Source organism: Eublepharis macularius, chromosome 6 (assembly GCF_028583425.1).
Source record: "Eublepharis macularius isolate TG4126 chromosome 6, MPM_Emac_v1.0, whole genome shotgun sequence".
NCBI lineage: Eukaryota > Metazoa > Chordata > Lepidosauria > Squamata > Eublepharidae > Eublepharis > Eublepharis macularius.
The window spans coordinates 26005349-26024551 of NC_072795.1; the positions used below are offsets into that span (position 1 = coordinate 26005349).

A 19203-nucleotide genomic window follows, 5' to 3' on the forward strand; every position below is an offset into this window, starting at 1 on the left:
TCGAGCTGCTGACACCTGTTTTTGCATCAATGGTATATAAATGGCATAAAATGGTAGATCATGTGTAAGTGGTACTTAAATAGCACAAGACTTTCATAAAAGGAATAATTAACAATAGGAAATTGGCTAAAGAAAAATAGGAATGATGAAAATAGCCTTAATGAACATGCATGGAGAGGAACAAAATGAAAAAAAATAAGTATCACTATTTTAAATTCAGTGCAAGGAGTAACATCAGGATGGTCTCTCTCATACATCACAGGAAGGCAGATTTTATGTTTTGGTACCTATTTCATTTTTTTTCAAGTGCCTTGGGAGTTCCCAGTCCCAAAATGGCAGATTGGTAGGTTAAGCCAACCATAAAATTGCGTCTTAGTGGGTACAGCCAGTCCCAAAATGCCGGATTGTACAAAAAATCCAGCATTTTAGCATGGATTTATGTTCTTAGGTGAGAAAACCTTTCCCCTATTGTCTTCCCAAAGGAAACAACCACTATACCACAAAGTGTAAATTATCTAGCATGGTAAAAATATGGAAATACCTTTGTTTTCCCTGGAAGTAGGGTTGCCAACATCCAGTTGGGACCTGGAGTTCTCCTAGAATTATATCTGATCTCCAAACTACAGAAATACTTCCCTTGGAGAAAATGGCCGCTCCAGAGGCTTGGTTTTATGACTTGACTTCATGTTGAAGTCCCTCCTCTAATTCTGTCCTTCCCAGACTCCATTCCCAAATCTCCTAGAATTTACCAATCCAGCACTCGCAACGCTACCTGGAAATGAAAAAATAGCAGCTTTGATGCAGAGAGAAAGAGTTAATAGCGCATTCCTTCTTTATCCAGACCAAGGGTGCACAAAGGAAGAAGAGGATGGGAAATGGACGCTAGTGCAGTCATATTCCAATCCAAAGCAAGCTGTGTGTTAGTATTTCTTTGCTTCTTCTTCACACAAAGAAGAAAGAAGCTGCTGTAGTAGGTTTACAGGGAAGGACGAGGAACTAATTACAACAGAGTAGAAGGGAATGGAGAACTACTTTTAATTTTTTGGAGAGCGACCAGTCACTCACTCGTGACCCTGCCCACCCCTGAGTATTGCTGGGGAGGGAACAATAAAATGAGATCGCTTCAACAAATTCCAGTCACGTAGCTATATTAGTCTGCTTCAGACAAAATAAAAGCCCAGCTTGTCTAATAAAATGCACAACATGGATTATATGGAAAATGTACTCTTCTTTGTTCTACCATTTGCATATGTACCTTACAAAGTGTTAATTAATGTCCAGTTTAAAATATAGTATAACTTAAATCACTCTGTAAAGAATGTGTCATATCGCAAAGTAACTAATACAACTATTAATTAGAACACACCAATCTATACTGCTACTAGTGTTCATGGTGTTTTACAGAATAAATGCAAGAAGATGAATCCCTGGCTCTGATAGTTCCCTTTTAAGACTCTGCAAATGCTCGCTCACTGCACTCTTCACCCTGAGCCAATGTCAGATTTTCCTCAGCTAGAAATACACACAAAATCTTTTTAAAGTCATCAGTGCTTCAAATAACCATTTGAATAGGGGCGTGAAATAGAGGGTGCAATAGGGGTGTGCACCCCCTCCCAATAAAGGGCGATCCAGATCCGGGTTTCAGGGATATCAAAAAATTCAGTATACCTGAAGACCGGGACATATTCTCTAATCCAGTTAGATAATCCCAAATTCATGTGTCCATTATTCCCTATGGGGAATAATGAGGTGAAATACTGGGAGGAGGGCTGGGGGGTTATTTTTCATGGAAACACCACCATATATTCAGAAAAACTTACTCCTTCCTGTCCAATAAAGTCTCCCCCCTCCAAGTTTCAGGGAAATTGGAACTTTTGAGTCCAGTTCTATGGGCCCTTGAAGAAGATGCCCCCAGCCACTCTCCATTCTTTCTTATGGGAGAAACATTTCCAAGGCTTTCCAGGAAAGGGAAACCTTAAACAAAGACAATCCCTGTCCAACAACCAGTCTCAGATCGATGCTCCACTCCCAATGCAAGCTGAACCAACAAAGCCCATCATAACCAAAGTGAAGCAAGGGAACCAATGCCAAATCAGAGAACCTCAATATCAAATCAGAGAATCTTTCCAAATTGCTCTCCTCCTGCCCGCCTGCCTCATGCTGCTTTTCTGTTGTGGTGTGAAGCTTGCCTCCACTGCACACTTCAGCTCTACTTTGGCTGCAGCTGCCTATGTGGCCAAATAATCTGGCCCATCAGAATCTGGGCTCCTAGATCCAATCCAGCATTCTCCAATGCGGTCCAGCATAGCCAGATTGTGCCAGATCAGCATAAATCCAGATATTGAGCTAGATCACACATCCCAGCTCACACACACTCAAAGACTGAAAAAGTATACACATATATGCAGACATATATAATTGAATTCATTTGCAATATATTTTACTCCTTCAACACACATGTTCCTTCCATTTTTAATAGCAGTTGTTAATTGAAGGATTCTGAAACAAAGATTTCAAACCATCTCTGGTTGGATCTGATGCAAAATCTCTACTGATGGAGAGGATTTCTAACAGCAGAGCATGATTTTGTTGTTGTAGGGAGGGAAGAATTACGTAAGCTACAGTGGGACCCCATGCGCAGAAAATTGGAGCATATATATATAGGGAGAGGGGGAGAGGGAGGGGGTACTGTGCCAAAATAAAATGCATCCTGTCCATAGGCTTACAGTCAAAAAGTCCAGAATAGATTTGGGAATAGATTGAGGTGGGGAGGTCCTTCAATAACTTTCAGAATCTAACCTTAGTTAGAGTGTATGCATGCTTGTGTCTGAATCTGGAAAGAAAGCAGTTCCTTCATCCTGTTTGTTAAAGCATTTAACGCTCAAGTAATGCAAAAATAAACTACAAGTAGTAACCTGATCTCCTATGGCAAGGTATTGCATTAAACTAATAAAGCTTTCAATTATTTCCTCCAAATTAGAATCTGCATCCATAAGCATACACCCCCATTCTACTTGTACATGACAATTTGGAATGTCATGATTTGTTTCATAGCACTGAAACTCTTATATGAGTTCTGACAGTACTATTAGCGTTCTGATCTTGAACTGAAGCACTAGTCAGCTCTGCTTAAGTCACTAGTCTCAGGAGCCACAGATAAACTTGCAATTAAATAGGTGCCATAAGTTAATCAGAGAAGAGTTAAGGGGGGGCGGAGGGAGTTAGCAATGTAGGAATTACCATGCCAGATCAAATTAAGGAATATAAAGAAGTAATAGCTTGACTTCAGCTGGAATTGCAGTCCCTGTCCAGTGTGGGCTTTGAGGTGCAGATAAATGCTAGAATTGAAGTAACTAAATGTGAGTTTCTGAAACCAATTACGATGATTTGGCAATAATTGAATAGCTGAACTTCAATAATATACGTTTTACCTTCCACTTGTTTGTAATATTTATTACTGCCTTCCTATGGATTTCCAGCTATTGCATGCATTTATTTATTTACTTCATTTCTACTCATCTTTCTCCCTATAGGAATCCAAATCAGCTTGCAACATTCTCCCCTTCTCCATTTTATTCTCACAACTCTTTTGAAGAAGTGAGCTGTGACTCATGAAAGCTCATACCCTAACACAATTTTGTTAGTCTTATAGGTGCTATAAGACTCTTTCTCTTTTCTACTGCTACAGATAGACTAACATGACTACTAATCTTGATCGATCTCCTTTGCAGAGGTCACACAATTTAGCGTCCATTAACATCTAGATTAGAATGGTGCAGCAACAGTGTTCTGTGCTCCTGGAACCCTGGGAAATGTAGTTCTCAGGCCAGGGCTCCTTATTAGCAATGTCTGATGCCTAAAGAACTACATTTCCCAAGATTTATAATGCTCAAAATGCTGCTTTGGCAGTGATTTTGGGGATGATAGAAGAATCATCAATAACAGTCTCTATAATAGCTCCTTCAACCATGCAGAGTTGATTTATGTATGTACTAAGTTTAGGGCCTCTGGTTATGAGAGGCTTTTAAATAAAAATATACTAAAACTTACTAAACTTACAGTTTTTGGTTACACTATAGGTAGGGTTGCCAGGTACCCCCCATGATAGGTGAACTCATACCTCTGCCATTCATTACCCATGTTGGATCAAGTGAAGAGCGAGAGAAAAACTGGAAAGGGGAAGCATCAGTGATGATGTGCTGCCACTTCCAGGTGATAACTCAGAAGTGATGTCACAGCCCCCTCCCCCCAAGCTCTAGGAACTGACCTAGAGCATTTGAGGCCAGTGACATCACTTCCCCTTGATCACCTGGAAGTTACAACACAGCATCATCAATGCTTCCCTCTTCCAAGCTCTGCACCCCAAACAGATCCTGGGGATCAAGAATGTGGGCCTGACAACTCTAAGTATAGAGAATCTATAGTTGACTTCACATAGGGCATTATGTCTTAATCCAGTCACTCAACCAGGCAAGTTTTTAGGTGGGAAAGAGTAAGGGGTAATGATAACTTAAGGAGAACAAGCAACTGCATATCATTTCAAATTTTCTGATCTTTGAAAGTGTTTGAGCTCAATTTGAAATAGACCAGGGGAGGGGGCAAAATATGCAAATTGATTTTCATATCACCCCCCCCCCGCCCTCCACCCCATTCTTGGAGTCATCACAAAATGCAATAGCAAGCTGAAATGGGAAAGTTACTTTCCGCAGTGACATCTGGGTAGTCACTACACAGAGCTGAGATATTCTAGGCACCCAGCCAGTGGCCTGTAGCAAGAACAGCTGGTGTTCTTTTTGTTTTAGCATTGGTTGGTTGTTTATTCCTTTAAAACATTTAGCTGCAGCATCTTTGTTGTAGCAAAACCATGATACGACAATCCAGCCCTTGTACAAATCAAACTATTTGTCTCAAACTGTGTCCCGCGAGTGAGAATTTTCTTCAGCTTAACGTGAACCTCAGAGCCAATTCCTTTTTATTGAGGCTATTCAGCTGCTAAATGTAGCATTCATTAACAATCATGCCACTGAAGAAGAGGGGAAGAAAACACCCTGAAGTAAACATTTGCAGTTTTCCGATCTTCCTTCTAGCTGCCTACCTTGACCTCTGTTTCTACTATGGTAAACAATCTTAAACTCCCACTATCTTCAAAAAGAGTTTTTACTGGTGGGTTATCCTAGGGAACACACCAAATTGTTCACATTATCTTGGCATTTTAAAGAGTTTTATTGCATTTCTCATTCCCGTCCCCATCCCTTTAAATACTATTTTGAGTCTTTTATAACATCTAAAAGAAAACATGCTTCTCCCAAAGGCAGTGTCTTGCTTTGTAGAATCTGCTGTGTGATTTTTATCATGTCACTATGATTCAAAGTCTTGTCCAGAAAAGAAGCTGATGGCTTTTAAAAATAAGGAAATAAAATAAATAGAATTCTCTAAACCTTCCTCTCATTCGAGTATCGTAACATGATTCTGCTAAATTTGTGTTGTTACACAGCGATTACCCTGACCTGGATAGCCCAGGTGAGCCTGATCTTGTCAGATCTCAGAAGCTAAGCAGCGTTGGCCTTGGTTAGTAATTGGATGGGAGACCTCCAACAAAGACCAGGGTTGAAGAGGCAGGCAATGGCAAACCACCTCTGTTAGTCTCTTGCCATGACAACTCCACCAGGGGTTGCTATAAGTCAGTTATGATTTGGGACACTCTCCACCACCACCACACCACAATTAATTTATATCCTCGAAAACAGAGTGTTTAAGAACACCTTAAGTCTTAAGCACTTGAAAATGTCTGGAGGAAGGGATTTCTAGAGTTGAAGAAACGTGGTTACTCCATTCCTGTTTGCGCAAATAAGATATTATTGGAAGAGCCAATATGAAAGCCAGAGCATCTGATTAGAATCTGGGAGACCCAGGTTCAAATCCCCATTGATAGTGCAATCCTACTCCAATCTAAGACCATTGAAATCAATGGGTTTAGACTGGAGCAAATCTGCTTAAGATTGCACTATTAGTCAATCTCTCCTAGACAAACCTAGCTCACAGTGGTGTTGTGAAGGGAGAACAGTGTACCATAGGTGGAATTCTATAATGGAAATAGGCAAGAGCTTGGGGCTGCAGTCTTATGTACATATACCTGTGAGTACGACCCATCAAGCTAAATGAGGAAATCATTTCTGAGGAGATATACATGGGATTCATTTGTTGGAAAGATCCTTTACTAATATATAGAGATGGGCATGAACCAGGAAAAATCCAAACCATGTGGTCCATGGTTCGTAGTGTTTCACGAAACAAGAACTACAAACTTTCATGAACTTGCCCTAGTTTGCGAAATGGTTCGTGTGGTTCATGAGAACATCGCTTCCAGGGCAGCAGAAGGTCTGCAGAATAGGGATGTGCGCTTCTGGCTCTCCCCTTTTAAATGCCAGCTGCTTTTCAGCTGATGGGAGGGGAATCCCCATCAGCTGAAAAAAGCTGCTGGTTGTTCTGCTTCCCATGTTTTCAGAAGTTTGCTTATTCCCTGCTGGCTTTAAAAACCAGGAAATGGCTAAATGGCTGGTTTTCCCTTCCTCTTTTGGGTATGCACACACTCTCTTTTTTTTCCCCAAAGGAAAGAAAGTGTAGCAACGTTGTAACATTGTAGCATAGCAACATTGTAACATTACTGCACTCTCCTCCTGGCTTTAAAAGCCAGGAAAGGATTAAATAGCTGCTTTTCCCTACCTCTAAGGCATGTTTAAGGCTCTGCAAAGAAAAAGAAAAAAACAAGCATTTTGCACAGCCCTTTCCAAACACAGTGGCAGGAAAGCTGCTGCTGCTTTCCTCTCTCTCCCTTCATATGTTACCATGACATCACACTAATCGTTTCCCACCACTGAGTGATTCCTAATACCTCATACTTCTTTTGTCAGGACATGCTTTTTATTCCTTTCATCTGCTCAGGTGCACAACTTTGCAGGGATTTCTAGCTAAAAATTCAATATAATGTTCTTGCATATTTGAATTAAGCATTAGCATTCTTATTAAGTACTTTGGGCAATCCAAGTGACTGAATTTACACCCTTAATGTTATCCATGAGATTGCATTTTGTCCCTGACCTCATGAGTTCATCACATGGAACTGATGAGAGTCGATTTTATTAAGGTGCGTGTTTTTTTCTCCTCTTATAGCCTTTAAAAATCCACTACATTTTGCTATATTTTTAATTAAACTTAGTGCTACAATCCCATTTAAAGTTTAAGGTGTTGATATTTATTCATACATACTTTCAAAAGTCCTGAGGTAATTCCATGCAAACCTACCCATCTTTGAAATAAAATAACTTTTCAACAGAATAATTTTACCCTACTGATGTTCACCAGTAATTTCCCATGAGGGATCTAATGCGCCTCTTTAATCCTTTAGAACACCCAATGGGACTCAGATTAATGGGACAAGATGGCCAGTCTTCACCACCACCGAACAAAAATACTTAACATTAAGCACAGAAGCTTCAAAGATTCGTAGAAAATTACGTGCCCGGCAGTGCCGATTCTGGGATATATTTTTTCCTGAAGTCCTGGAGATGACAGGTAATTTTTGTGGTAAATGTATGTATGTACAGTAAATTGGTTAATACAAGGTCACTTTGCTGCTACTAAATTTTAATTTTAATTTCAGTTTCAAGGTTTTTATGCATTAGAACTGTTTGTATAAAATTAAATCCAGAAGTCCTTCCAGAGAGACATCTGACTTTGCTTTGCTTAAATAAGGTTATTCATTAATTTGGGTACAATATAGTTTTTATATCTGTTCCACCTTCTCTCTTCAGCTTTATTTGGTTTATGTTGGTTGCTTACTCTCTGGGTACATGCTGCTTGGAAGGAACCTTCTATAAGAAACCTGTTGTATTGAGTTGTGCACAGCAGATCTCATTTCTAGCAGACTCAAAAATGGGAAGTGAAAAGAAGAAGTTGTTTGGAAATATGTCCTACTAAAATATGGTGGGACCATCCTCTTAACAAAGAAGTTTAAAATTGGAGGTACAGATGGACAGAACGTTCTGATTCTTCTCAATTAACTACCTCTACAGGCAGTAAATTCCACAAGTTAATTACTCATTGAGTAAAGAAATATTTTGTTTGTGTGCTGATGGCCACGAACTTAATTTTTTAAAAAATTAATTAATTGATTGATTGATTGATTAATCAATTAATCAATTAATTAATGTCTTTTATAGTCCGCCTTTCTCACTGAGACTCAAGGCGGATTACACAGTATGAATTAGTACAATCAGTATCCAGGGCCGGATCCAGGGGGGGGCAAGGGGGTAGCCTGCCCCCGGCGCCACTAAAGAGGGGGCGCCGGGCGCAGCTGCCAGCTGCCCAGGAGGCTGAGCGCAGGGTTGGGAAACCCTCGCCAGCCCCGCCGATGGGGCGGCTGGCTGGCTTGCCGCGTGTGCAGCCAGCTGCGTGGCAAGCCAGCTGCCCCAGCTCATGCCCTCGCTGCTGCCAGCTCCGCGGCTCACCGTGGGCTGGAGCGGCTGGCTTGCCACACGGGCGGCACAGGGCAGTGGGGCGCGCTAACTGTGCGGAGGGCCTCCTAGCCCTGTGCTCAGCTGGCCGCGCGACAAGCCGGCCACCCCAGTGCCTGGTGAGCCGCGGAGCCCTTGGCAGCGAGAGCGTGCACTGGGGCAGCTGGCTTGCTGCGCGGGTTGCTGAGCACAGGGCTGGGAGCCGCGTGCGCGACAAGGCAGCCAGCCGCCCCACTGCCTGCCCGCGCTGCTGCCAGCTCCATGACTCACCGAGCACTGGAGCAGCTGGCTTGCTGCACATGGCTCCCGCCCATGTGATGATGTCACAAGAAACGTCATCACGCAGCCCCGGGAGCGCGTGCGCGCACGGATCTCCCAGGCAAGGTTTGCCCCAGGCGCCCGTGTGCCTAGATCCGGCGCTGTCAGTATCAAGTACATTTCAATACAGTATCAAGGACATTTCATAAACAATACCATAGGGGATACAAGTTTAAAAGACATAGTATTAGCAAGAATCCAATACAGAGTAGAAAAAATACTGAAGCAGAACATAATCAATTCTAGAACTAACATTAGACAATATGGAGCACTGGTGATACATAGGAGTACATATTTAAAGCAGCAGATAATATGTAGGGCAATATAGTGATGAAGTCTATGGTCCCTAACTCATTAGCGAAGCATCTTCCCTACAATATAGCCCTCCCATTTGAGTAAAAAGCCTTTTTGAATAGTTTGGTTTTGCATCATTTATGAAAAGCCAGGAGAGTGGGAGCTCTTCTGACTTCCTCAGGCAGATCATTCCACGGGATAGGGGCCACCAAAGAGAAAGCTCATGTATGGGCTGCTGTTGACTTCACCTGTGTGCAGCCTGGCACCTGCAGGATACCCTGTTCAGATGAGCGAAGCTGCCGTGGAGGAACATAGGGAGGGAGGTAGTCCCATAGGTATGCCGGACCAAAGCCATGAAGAACTTTGTATGTAATAACTAATACGTATGTAATAACTAATAATAACTGTATGTAATAACTGTATGTAATAACGTATGTAACTGTATGTAATAACGTATGTAATATGTAATAACGTATGTAATACGTTATTACATATTACATTTAACGTATGTAACTGTATGTAATAACGTATGTAATAACTAATAATAACTGAGCATGGTAACTGATGAGACAAAGCTCATGAAATATAAATCTATCTGCAGTCACTAACTCAGAGCACCTTCACTCAGCCACTCAAGCAGGCAGTTCCCAGCTGCTAATCAAAAAACCATCCCTAGACAAAAATGATGTGGCCAATTATCACCTAGTCTCTAATCTGCCCGTTCTAGCCTAAGTGATTGAGAGGGCAGCAGCTGACCAACTCCAAGTGTTCTTGGATAACTCTAGTGCTTTGGACCATTTACGGAATCGGGCCAGGCTATGGGACAGAGACAGTTCAAGTAGCTCTAGTGGATGATCTCCATGTAAATATAGAAAAAGGCCATGCTTCGTTGTTGCTCCTCCTGGTTCTTTCTGCAGTCTTTGATATGATAGACCATGCTGTTGAGATGTTTGGAAGCAGAAGCTGGTATCAAAAGATATGGTTGGACTGATTTAAACCATTTCTCATGGAATGGACTCAAAGGGTTGCTGTCAGAGACCAGCTATATCCGGAGTGAAAATTATCTTGCGGATTCCACAGGGTGCAATCTTATCCCCTATGTTATTCAACCTCTATGTAAAGTCTTTAACTCTTTCATAGCTATGGAATTTGTTGCCATCAATATGCAGAATTGCTGATGACACCCAACTCTATATCTCACTCTCCAAATCACTGCAGGGTGCAGGAGAAATCTTTGGTCTCTGCCTGACAGCTGTGGCCAAATGGCTGAAAGCTAACTAATTGAAATTGAACCCAAACAAGACAGAAGTGATGCTTGTTTGGAAAGCAGAGATCTTGAAGGACATTACACTCTCCATTTTCAATGGTGTTTGTCCGACCCTTGCAGATGCAGTTAAGAACCTAGGGATTATACTATATCAAGCTGTACTGCTAGAAAAGCAAGTTATAGCAGCTGCAACAAATGCTTTCTACAATCTCAGACTAGCATGAAAAATGGCCCTCTACCTCGACATGGCTGATCTGGTCACTTGGATCCATGTCACAGTAACACTGAGACTTGACTACTATAATGTGCTGTACATAGGTATATCCCCTAAGTTAACTCAGAGAGTCCAGTTTTGTTGCAAATTGCTGCAGCTCAGTTATTCTCAGGAGCTAGAAGAAGAATGATAATACTCTTATTCTGCAGTCTCTCCATTGGCTACCTATATCAGGCTCAATTCAAGATATTGGCTATCATATACAAAGCTCTTCATGGCCTCAGTCTGGCATATCTATGGAACCACCTCTCTCCCTACGGCCTGCCTTGGCAGCTTTGCTCATCTGAACAGGGCCTTCTGCAGATGCCCCCTTGCATATGGGCAAAATCAACAGCTGCCTGTATATCTGCATTCTCTGTGGTGGTCCCCGTCTTATGGTACAGCCTACGCAAAGAGGTCAGGAAAGCTCCCAGTCTCCTGGCTTTCCACAAATGATGCAAAACTGAAATATTCAAGAGGACTTTTTAGTCAGATAGAACGGTACTGTATGGAAGTAGTCTCAATGAGATGCATCGGTAAAGAGATAGTGACCATAGATTTTACTACTATGTAATGTTGTCTATTGCTTTGAACTGGGTATTTCTTATGCTGCTTAATATGTCAGTCTTAGAATTGCCTATATTCTGTTTCAGCCTTTCTTCAGATCTGCATTGGATTTCTGCTGGTTTTAAATCTTTGCAAATTTGCATGTATAGGCCCTATGATATTGTTAATTGAAATATCTTCAAAATTGATTGAACTAATTCATACTGTTAATCTGCTTCGAATCTCAGTGAAAAAGGAGGACTATAAGTAACATAAATAAAATAAATAAAATTGAACCACAGCATTATCTTGAGATGCATAAGCATTTTAAAAGGTACTAGACCTGGATCAACGCTTCCACGTTGCACACAATATGGAGATGTTAACTGAAACATTATCTTATTTTTTATTTTGTTCACTTGAATTCTTTTCCTTTTTTTACGGGTTGTCTCACAAAAACAATCCATGTAGATTTTCTTGCTATCTTTACATATATTCAGGATTTTATTGATTAGGTCTTCAAACAGCTAAATGTACAATTTTTCATATAACGCAGCATTCTTCAGTTGACAAATTGTTTCTCATTTGATGTTTGAGAGGTGTTATCTTTCCTTACACCATGGCATCTTATCCTATGCCGGATACGGGGGAGATATTTTTACCACCTCCTTGGCTCTGTGAGTAGGTTCCATGTGAATCTAGATCCTTTTCAAGCAAAAAGTGGATAAATTATGAATTTGACGGAATGTTCCTTTTGATCATCAGCATTACTCACCAAAATAATCATTGTAGATACCATCTGTTTGGTTTCTGATGATGATGTACAAATGCACTGTGTATTACCAAATGTTCTTTGACATAATTGATATAATACCATTAGTTAATAGGGTAGTGAGATCATCTTGCATGGGGGGCGGGGGGGAGTGAGATGATATTTTAATAGTGAAATCCTAAGCATAGTTACTCCAGTCTAAGCCCATTGATTTCAATGGGCTTAGACTGGAGTAACTCTGCTTAGAATTTCACTGTACATCTGCCAGAAGTTTGATGTAATATGAGAAAATGTGTTTATGTGTACAGAGGCTGCCTCTGAATCAAAGGATTTTGCATGAAGGGGAGAATTCATACAGCCCTTTATTAAAGCTGGGACCTCTCTTTTGAAATGCTGGCTGATCTATGAATTAAGAGTCATGCCACATATTCTGAATGAAAGTTTTAAAAAAAGAACCAATTTTCTGACTTTTCTAGTTGTGTTGCTCTATCGGTTCATGAAATCATCAGTTTTCAGTCTGTTATAGTGGCACAATAAACAATTTTGATGCTCCTGTGAGTCAATGAGACCTGTACCATAGACACTTAAGAGTTTCTCTACATGAAATATCTTACATGGAGACACCTAAGTTTAGGGAGACGCAATGTTAGCTGGGAAGCATAGTTTTAAAAGACAATTTCACCTCTCTACCTGAGGGTAGTTTAAAAAGACAGAGCTGGGGGAAATCAATCCTCAGAGGGTTTGTTAATTTCATCTTCGCCTCCCCAAAGGCTCTTGTCAATTTCGCTCCCCCTTGGGGAAGGCAAAGATGACATTCACAAACTCTCTAAGGAGCTATCTCCCCTGGCTCTGTCTTTTAAAACTACGCTTCCCAACTAACATTGCATCTCCATACACTTCAGCATCCCCATGTAAGATAGCTCGTGTAGAGAAGCTCATAGATATAATAATATAAAATGCATCTGCCATTCTGCAGATCTAGATACTTTTCTGGCTTTGACTAGAAGTCCCTCATTGACACAAGTGAAAATATTTCATGAAAGAAAAAGATCCTGCCCATATATGGCCTATCCCATTTTTAAACATGGATTCCTGACTGTTTTTGCACGTCTGCCAACTGTCAGAGGCTGTCTTTAGAACATAGAGGGGGAACTTCCACCACACAAAGTTCTATCCCATATGTCTGAGCGAGCTGGAGTGCTGGCTTCCAATATGAGTTAAACCTCCTATTTCTGATTTTGAGGGAAAGTGATAAAGCTGTCCTATTTCCAGACTTTGTGTTGTATTGGGTATTTGTCAAAGATCAGCTTCTTATCAAAGTACTAAGAAAAAAATACTTCTTCCTTTGAGTGAGTGAGTGAGTGCATGCCTACTATTGTGCTAGGCATGCAGGCAGCCAGCAACGAATAGGTGGGTGAATACTTGACCCAGTCATCACTAAATCAATGGCATATTCATGACTGGTGATTACAGCACAATCTAGACCTGCAAGAGCTCAGTCATCCCTAGTACATTATGCATCACTTTGCTCCATACACCACCTTTAAAGTTAAAATTAATTTATTTTGATATCAGATATGCTTATTTTTTTTAAAAAAAAGCTGTACAACTGCCATATACAATGAAAGAGTTTACCCTGCCATCATTTTCAGACATTCCAAGACTTCAGCACACGATATGCCATGTTTAACAATAGGGATTCCCTTATGCAGAAGGAGATAATAATCAGATGGGTGGATGGGTGGATGCTTACATAAAGTTCTAGTCCATTGCAGTGAGACCAGGAGAACAATTTCACTAAAGGAACCCACTCACAGGTTTTCTTATTATGAATACATGGGCAAAGCATGGCTGATTCCGCACACATTGGATAATGCACTTTCAATGCACTTTATCAATTGTTTGAGGTGGATTTTTTGTTCCGCACATGAAAAAATCCATTCCAAATGATCTATAAAGAGGATTGGAAGTGCATTATCCAATGTGTGTGGAATCACTCAAAGTTGTATATGTTTATCTTATGTGGTGGTACAGAGACTATACTTCATATTCAAAACAGAAATTATTGAGAGAAGTGGTGCTTACTCTTTTCAAATGCTCATGTTATTCATCATCTCAAATAAATATGATGCATTCATGTGAGGAGGGCTTTCTAGGAGCTTACCTTGCTTCTTGTTTGATATCTAGTGTGGTGTAGTGGTAAGAGTGTTAGACTAGGATCTGGGAACACCAGGTTTAAACCCCGCTTTGCCATGGAAATTTGGACCAATCACTCTCTCACAGCCTAACTTGCCTCAAAAGGGTTGTTGTGAGGATAAAATGGGGGAGGGGAGAATGGTGTTGTAACCCTCTTTGAGGAGAAAAGTGGGGTCTATTAAAAATGAATAAAATCCTAGCAAAGGTGAAATGGCTTGGTCAGGCTTGCTTTTGTGCATAGTAACCCGGAAATTTTGCAATAGTAGTTATGCATACTTCCATAGTCCGGTTAGCTGATTTAATTGTGAAATATATTGCATTGCCACTTTTTAAAAACAGAATGGCTATAACAGCTCGGAATCCTGTTGCTAAATTTGGAACACTCTTTTTCTGCAATTGCAAATATGTAATATTTTGTTTAAATTAAAATGATGGATATTCACTTCATTCCCTAGCCAAAAGTCCATATTAGGACCCCTGTTCGCTAATTGCCTATCCCTCATGATCTGCAAGCTCCTTTGTAAATGTCAAGAGGGTGTAAATGTTGAAAATGCAAGCCTACTAAATATTAGCTGGGACAAATACTGCTTCATTTTAAATGATTATCTCAGGATCCAGCGTGAAAATGTTACTTTTTGAATGTTCAATAAATAAGGAGAAAGGGAGAGCAAAGGGGAAGGTGCTTTAGTGTGGGGAGTATTTAGAGGGAAATGGCAGGGGTAATCAGAATTATTTTTTCAATTAATGCACAAAGAGATTTAAATTTAGATTAATGCCACCCATTTTGTGTTTTACAGGAAATATTGACGAAGCAGAACGAGAGTGGAAAGCCGGATTCCTTCGCTGGAACAATTACATGATGGACTGGAAAAATCAATTTAATGATTACACTAGTAGGAAGGAAGGCTGCACAGGTCTCTAATTAAAAGTTTCAGCCTTTCTGGAATGCCTGTATTGTCAGAGATCAAGGCAAACACACAGATAGCTAATGTAGCGCATCCAGCCATGAGGCATGTTATGCAGGCTCAGTGACATGTCGCAAATATACTGGCTTTCCAAGGCCATTTCTATTTATATCAATAAGCTCTTCTACACTTCAAAGCTTCAGGAAATGCAAAACAAACTGTAGGCCCCGGGATTATTGTTGCACCCATAGGGGCCATAATCCTACTCTAATCACATGCAGAAGAGGTGTTGCCATACACAGGTATGTGGTGGGATGTACATATGAGTGCACATTCCAGCCAAAGCAATGCACCTTAGACCGACCGTATCCTTCTTTGGATGCTCGTTCAAATGTGCATTGGAAGACATATCTCATTCACGGCCACTGTTCTCCATACTGCAAATGACATACATGCATAAATTGTTCTCCCTAGTAAGCTTTGATTCAAAGTGAGACTTCTAGGATATATTCATATTTGTAATGTAGCTTCCCCCCACTTTTTAAAAACACATCCGTGCACCCGAAAGATCAGTATTCCAGGACACTGCTCAGCCATCTAAGATCTCCAACTACAATGTCACAGCATTTTAAATGCTGCTTCAGGGCAATTTAGTAGTTATGAACACTTAAAGAGTTGCCAACTGGGCAGGAAAGAAGGCAAAGTAATTGTCTTGTAAAATCAAAGCAACTCTTAAAGGTTGCTAAATCTGAATTTCTTGCTCCTTAAGAACTAAAAAAAATCCTTAGGATCAAAACAATCAGTGTCAAATTATACCAATATTTCCCCTTGGTCCAAAGGAGAAAAGAAAAATTTCTTCCAGCTGAATGAAATGGTGACTTATTTGGATGAAATTTTTCTATGCCTCATTCCTTTCCGTGGGACAAATGTCTCAGCAGGGAAGAACATTATTTTGTACTATAGCTTGTCTACATATCAAAATGGAGAGAGGATGTGGCTCCAGCATTGTTATGGGGAAGTGGAATTTCTTTTTTTCAAAAAATTTTTTTTAGATATAGCCATTGGTTCCTCTTATTTTATTTTTCTCTTTCAAAAGGAGAATTTCTTTTTATGTTTTTCTTTTTAGTTTCTTGTAGAGATGGGCATGAACCACATGTCACATTTCACGAACCACGAACTTTCACGAACCTGCCTCGGTTCACGGACCAGTTTGTTTTTGGTTCGTGAAAATGTCACGTCCGGGTCAGCAGAAGGTCTACAGAAATCCCAACCCATGTTGCCTAGGAAACTGATTGATTGGCACCAGCCAAAAAATGAACTGCCCTAAAGTTCATGGCGGTTCATCAGAAATGGAGTCTGACAAACCGCTGGTTCATGAATCACGAACCGGCCTGGTTCATGACGAACTTTGGTTTGTATTTCGGTTTGTGCCCATCTCTAGTTTCCTGTTATACTTCTGTGCACACTGCTGTAACTTCATCCCTTATAAGATTTTTTTAAATGTTACATATCATAGGATGCTCCAGCAGGAGGGTAGAAAGGTTCAGGAAGCATATACGGAATTTCATAGTATAAACTTTTGAAAGTCAGAATTCCCTTCATCAGAAACGAGTAGGAAGGGTGAATAGGAAGGGATATCCCTGAGCCTTATACCCTTTTCAACTGAAAATGTCATCAGTCTCTAAGGTGCCACTGGACTCAAATCCTGCTGTTCTACTTCAGATCAAAATGGCTATGCACCTAAATATATATAAAATGTAATTCTGAAATTTTGTAGAAGCTCCTTTCCTGCCCCTCCTCTCCTTGAATTTCTCTTCTGATCAAACAAGGTGCCAAATTTCTAAAAAGAAGAAAATAAAGATGTTGGAAATTGGGTAAAAGGAATTAAAAGATTTTTTCTTAACAGAGCTATGTGGCTCAGTGGTTGCACATCTGTTTTGCATGAAAAAGATTCCAGATTCCATCCCTAGCATCTGTTGTTAAAAGGATAAGGTAACACATGGTGCAGTCTTAGGGATTCTGGGGCCCTGGGCAAAATTCCAGTATGGGGACCTTGAATCACTGCCACACACTCATGGCCAGGGCCAAGCAGGGAGCAGCCCACACCCCATTAGCCTCAACTGGAACAGGTAGAGGTGGTCATTGCTGAACCAACTTCCTGAACCCAAGATGGGTCAGGCATGAGTGTCTATTGAGTGTCATATGGGTGGACAGTAGCACCTTTAAGACTAACCAATTTTATTGTAGCATAAGCTTTCGAGAATCACAGTTCTCTTCGTCAGATGCATGGAGGGCCAAAAGAAACTGGTCAGATATAGAGGAGGAGAGGGGAGGGTGGAGTAGATGCAAACAACTCCTTCTGATATGGAGATGCAAACAGCTCCTTCTGATATGGAGATCAGTTTGCTTCTGTAAAGGTTCAGAGGAGTTAGCCGTGTTAGTCTGTAGTAGCAAAATCAAAAAGAGTCCAGTAGCACCTCCAAGACCAACCAATTCCACTGCAGCACAAGCCTTCGAGAATCACAGCCCTCCCCGCCAGATGCTTCTGACGAAGAGAACTGTGATCCTCAAAAGCCCATGCCAGGTGCCACTGGACTCCTCTTGATCCTGCCTCTGTAAAGGAAATCAGTTACCTGTGATAATGAGATAACCATTCATAGTCCCTATTCAGTCCCAGCTTGACAGTCAAATTTATCTATGAATTCCAATTCAGCAGCTTCCCATTGGATTTTGTTTTTGAAAGGTTTCCGTTGAACTACAGTGACCTTTAAGTCTTTGATGGAATGTCCTGGTAGATTGAAGTGTTCGCCCACTGGTTTCTGGATGTTGCCATTTCTAATGTCAGATTTGTGTCCATTTATTCTTTTGCGTAGAGGTTGGCTGGTTTGTCCAATGTACAGAGCAGAAGGACATTGTTGGCACATGAGGGCATATATCACATTGGAGGAAGAGCAGCTGTAAGAGCCAGCGACAGTGTAGTTAATGCCATTGGGTCCTGTAATTGTATTCCCTGGGTAGATATAGGGGCAGAGCTGGCATCTGGGTCTGTTGCAGGGCCTGGTACCTGTGCTGGTGACTCTGCTAGCCAATTCATGATTGTAAGTGAGAAGTTGTTTAAGATTGTGGGGCTGTCTGTAGGCAATCTACCAGGACATTCCATCAAAGACTTAAAGGTCACTGTAGTTCAACAGAAACCTTTGAAAAACAAAATCCAACGGGAAGCTGCTGAATTGGAATTCATATGTAAATTTGACTCTGTCAAGCTGGGACTGAATAGGGACTATGAATGGTTATCTCATTATCACAGGTAACTGATTTCCTTTACAGAGGCAGGATCAAGGGGAGTCCAGTGGCACCTGGCATGGGCTTTCGAGGATCACAGTTCTCTTCATCAGAAGCATCTGGCGGGGAGGACTGTGATTCTCGAAGGCTTGTGCTGCAGTGGAATTGGTTGGTCTTGGAGGTGCTACTGGACTCTTTTTGATTTTGCTACTACAGACTAACACAGCTAACTCCTCTGAACCTTTACAGAAGCAAACTGATCTCCATATCAGAAGGAGCTGTTTGCATCTCCATATCAGGAGTTGTTTGCATCTACTCCGCCCTCCCCTCTCCTCTATATCTGACCAGTTTCTTTTGGCCCTCCATGCATCTGACGAAGAGAACTGTGATTCTCGAAAGCTTATGCTACAATAAAATTGATTAGTCTTAAAGGTGCTACTGGACTCTTTTTGATTTTGCTACTACAGACTAACACGGCTAACTCCTCTGGATATATGGGTGGACAGAAACCCATATGAGTTGGCTGCAAGTGGTTGTGGGATCCTGCCCTTTTTCTTGTTTTTGTTTCTCTGTTGGGAGGAGGGACTGTGGGTACAATAGACAGTAGACAGTAGAATAGATGGTACTGACTTTGATAGACAAATAGCCTGACTCAGAATAACTCACTTCTATATGTATAAGTGCTTCGCAACCTTTAGCGGTTTTGCTCTCACAACATCTCTATCTGTTAGTTCACTATTATTTGCACTGTATAGTTTAGTAAAGACTGAGGCTTGCTGTTAGAGGCAAGGCAAAGGCAACTGCTGGATTTTGGAGCTGAGGGTGAATGAGCTGCAAGTTACTCCTTGCCAATATTT

At 41.1% G+C, this 19203-nt stretch overlaps 1 protein-coding gene across 1 annotated transcript in view; it reads left to right on the forward strand.

Annotated features, from left to right (window-relative positions):
• The window catches only part of BCHE (butyrylcholinesterase), a 76395-nt gene extending 59456 nt beyond the window's left edge, over nt 1–16939 (forward strand). Inside the window, exons 3-4 of the mRNA XM_054984233.1 lie at nt 7406–7572; nt 14957–16939. Of these exons, the coding sequence (XP_054840208.1) occupies nt 7406–7572; nt 14957–15081 (292 nt within the window). The 3' untranslated portion in view covers nt 15082–16939. The remainder of the gene's footprint in view (nt 1–7405; nt 7573–14956) is intronic.
• Nucleotides 16940–19203: the final 2264 nt, after the last annotated feature.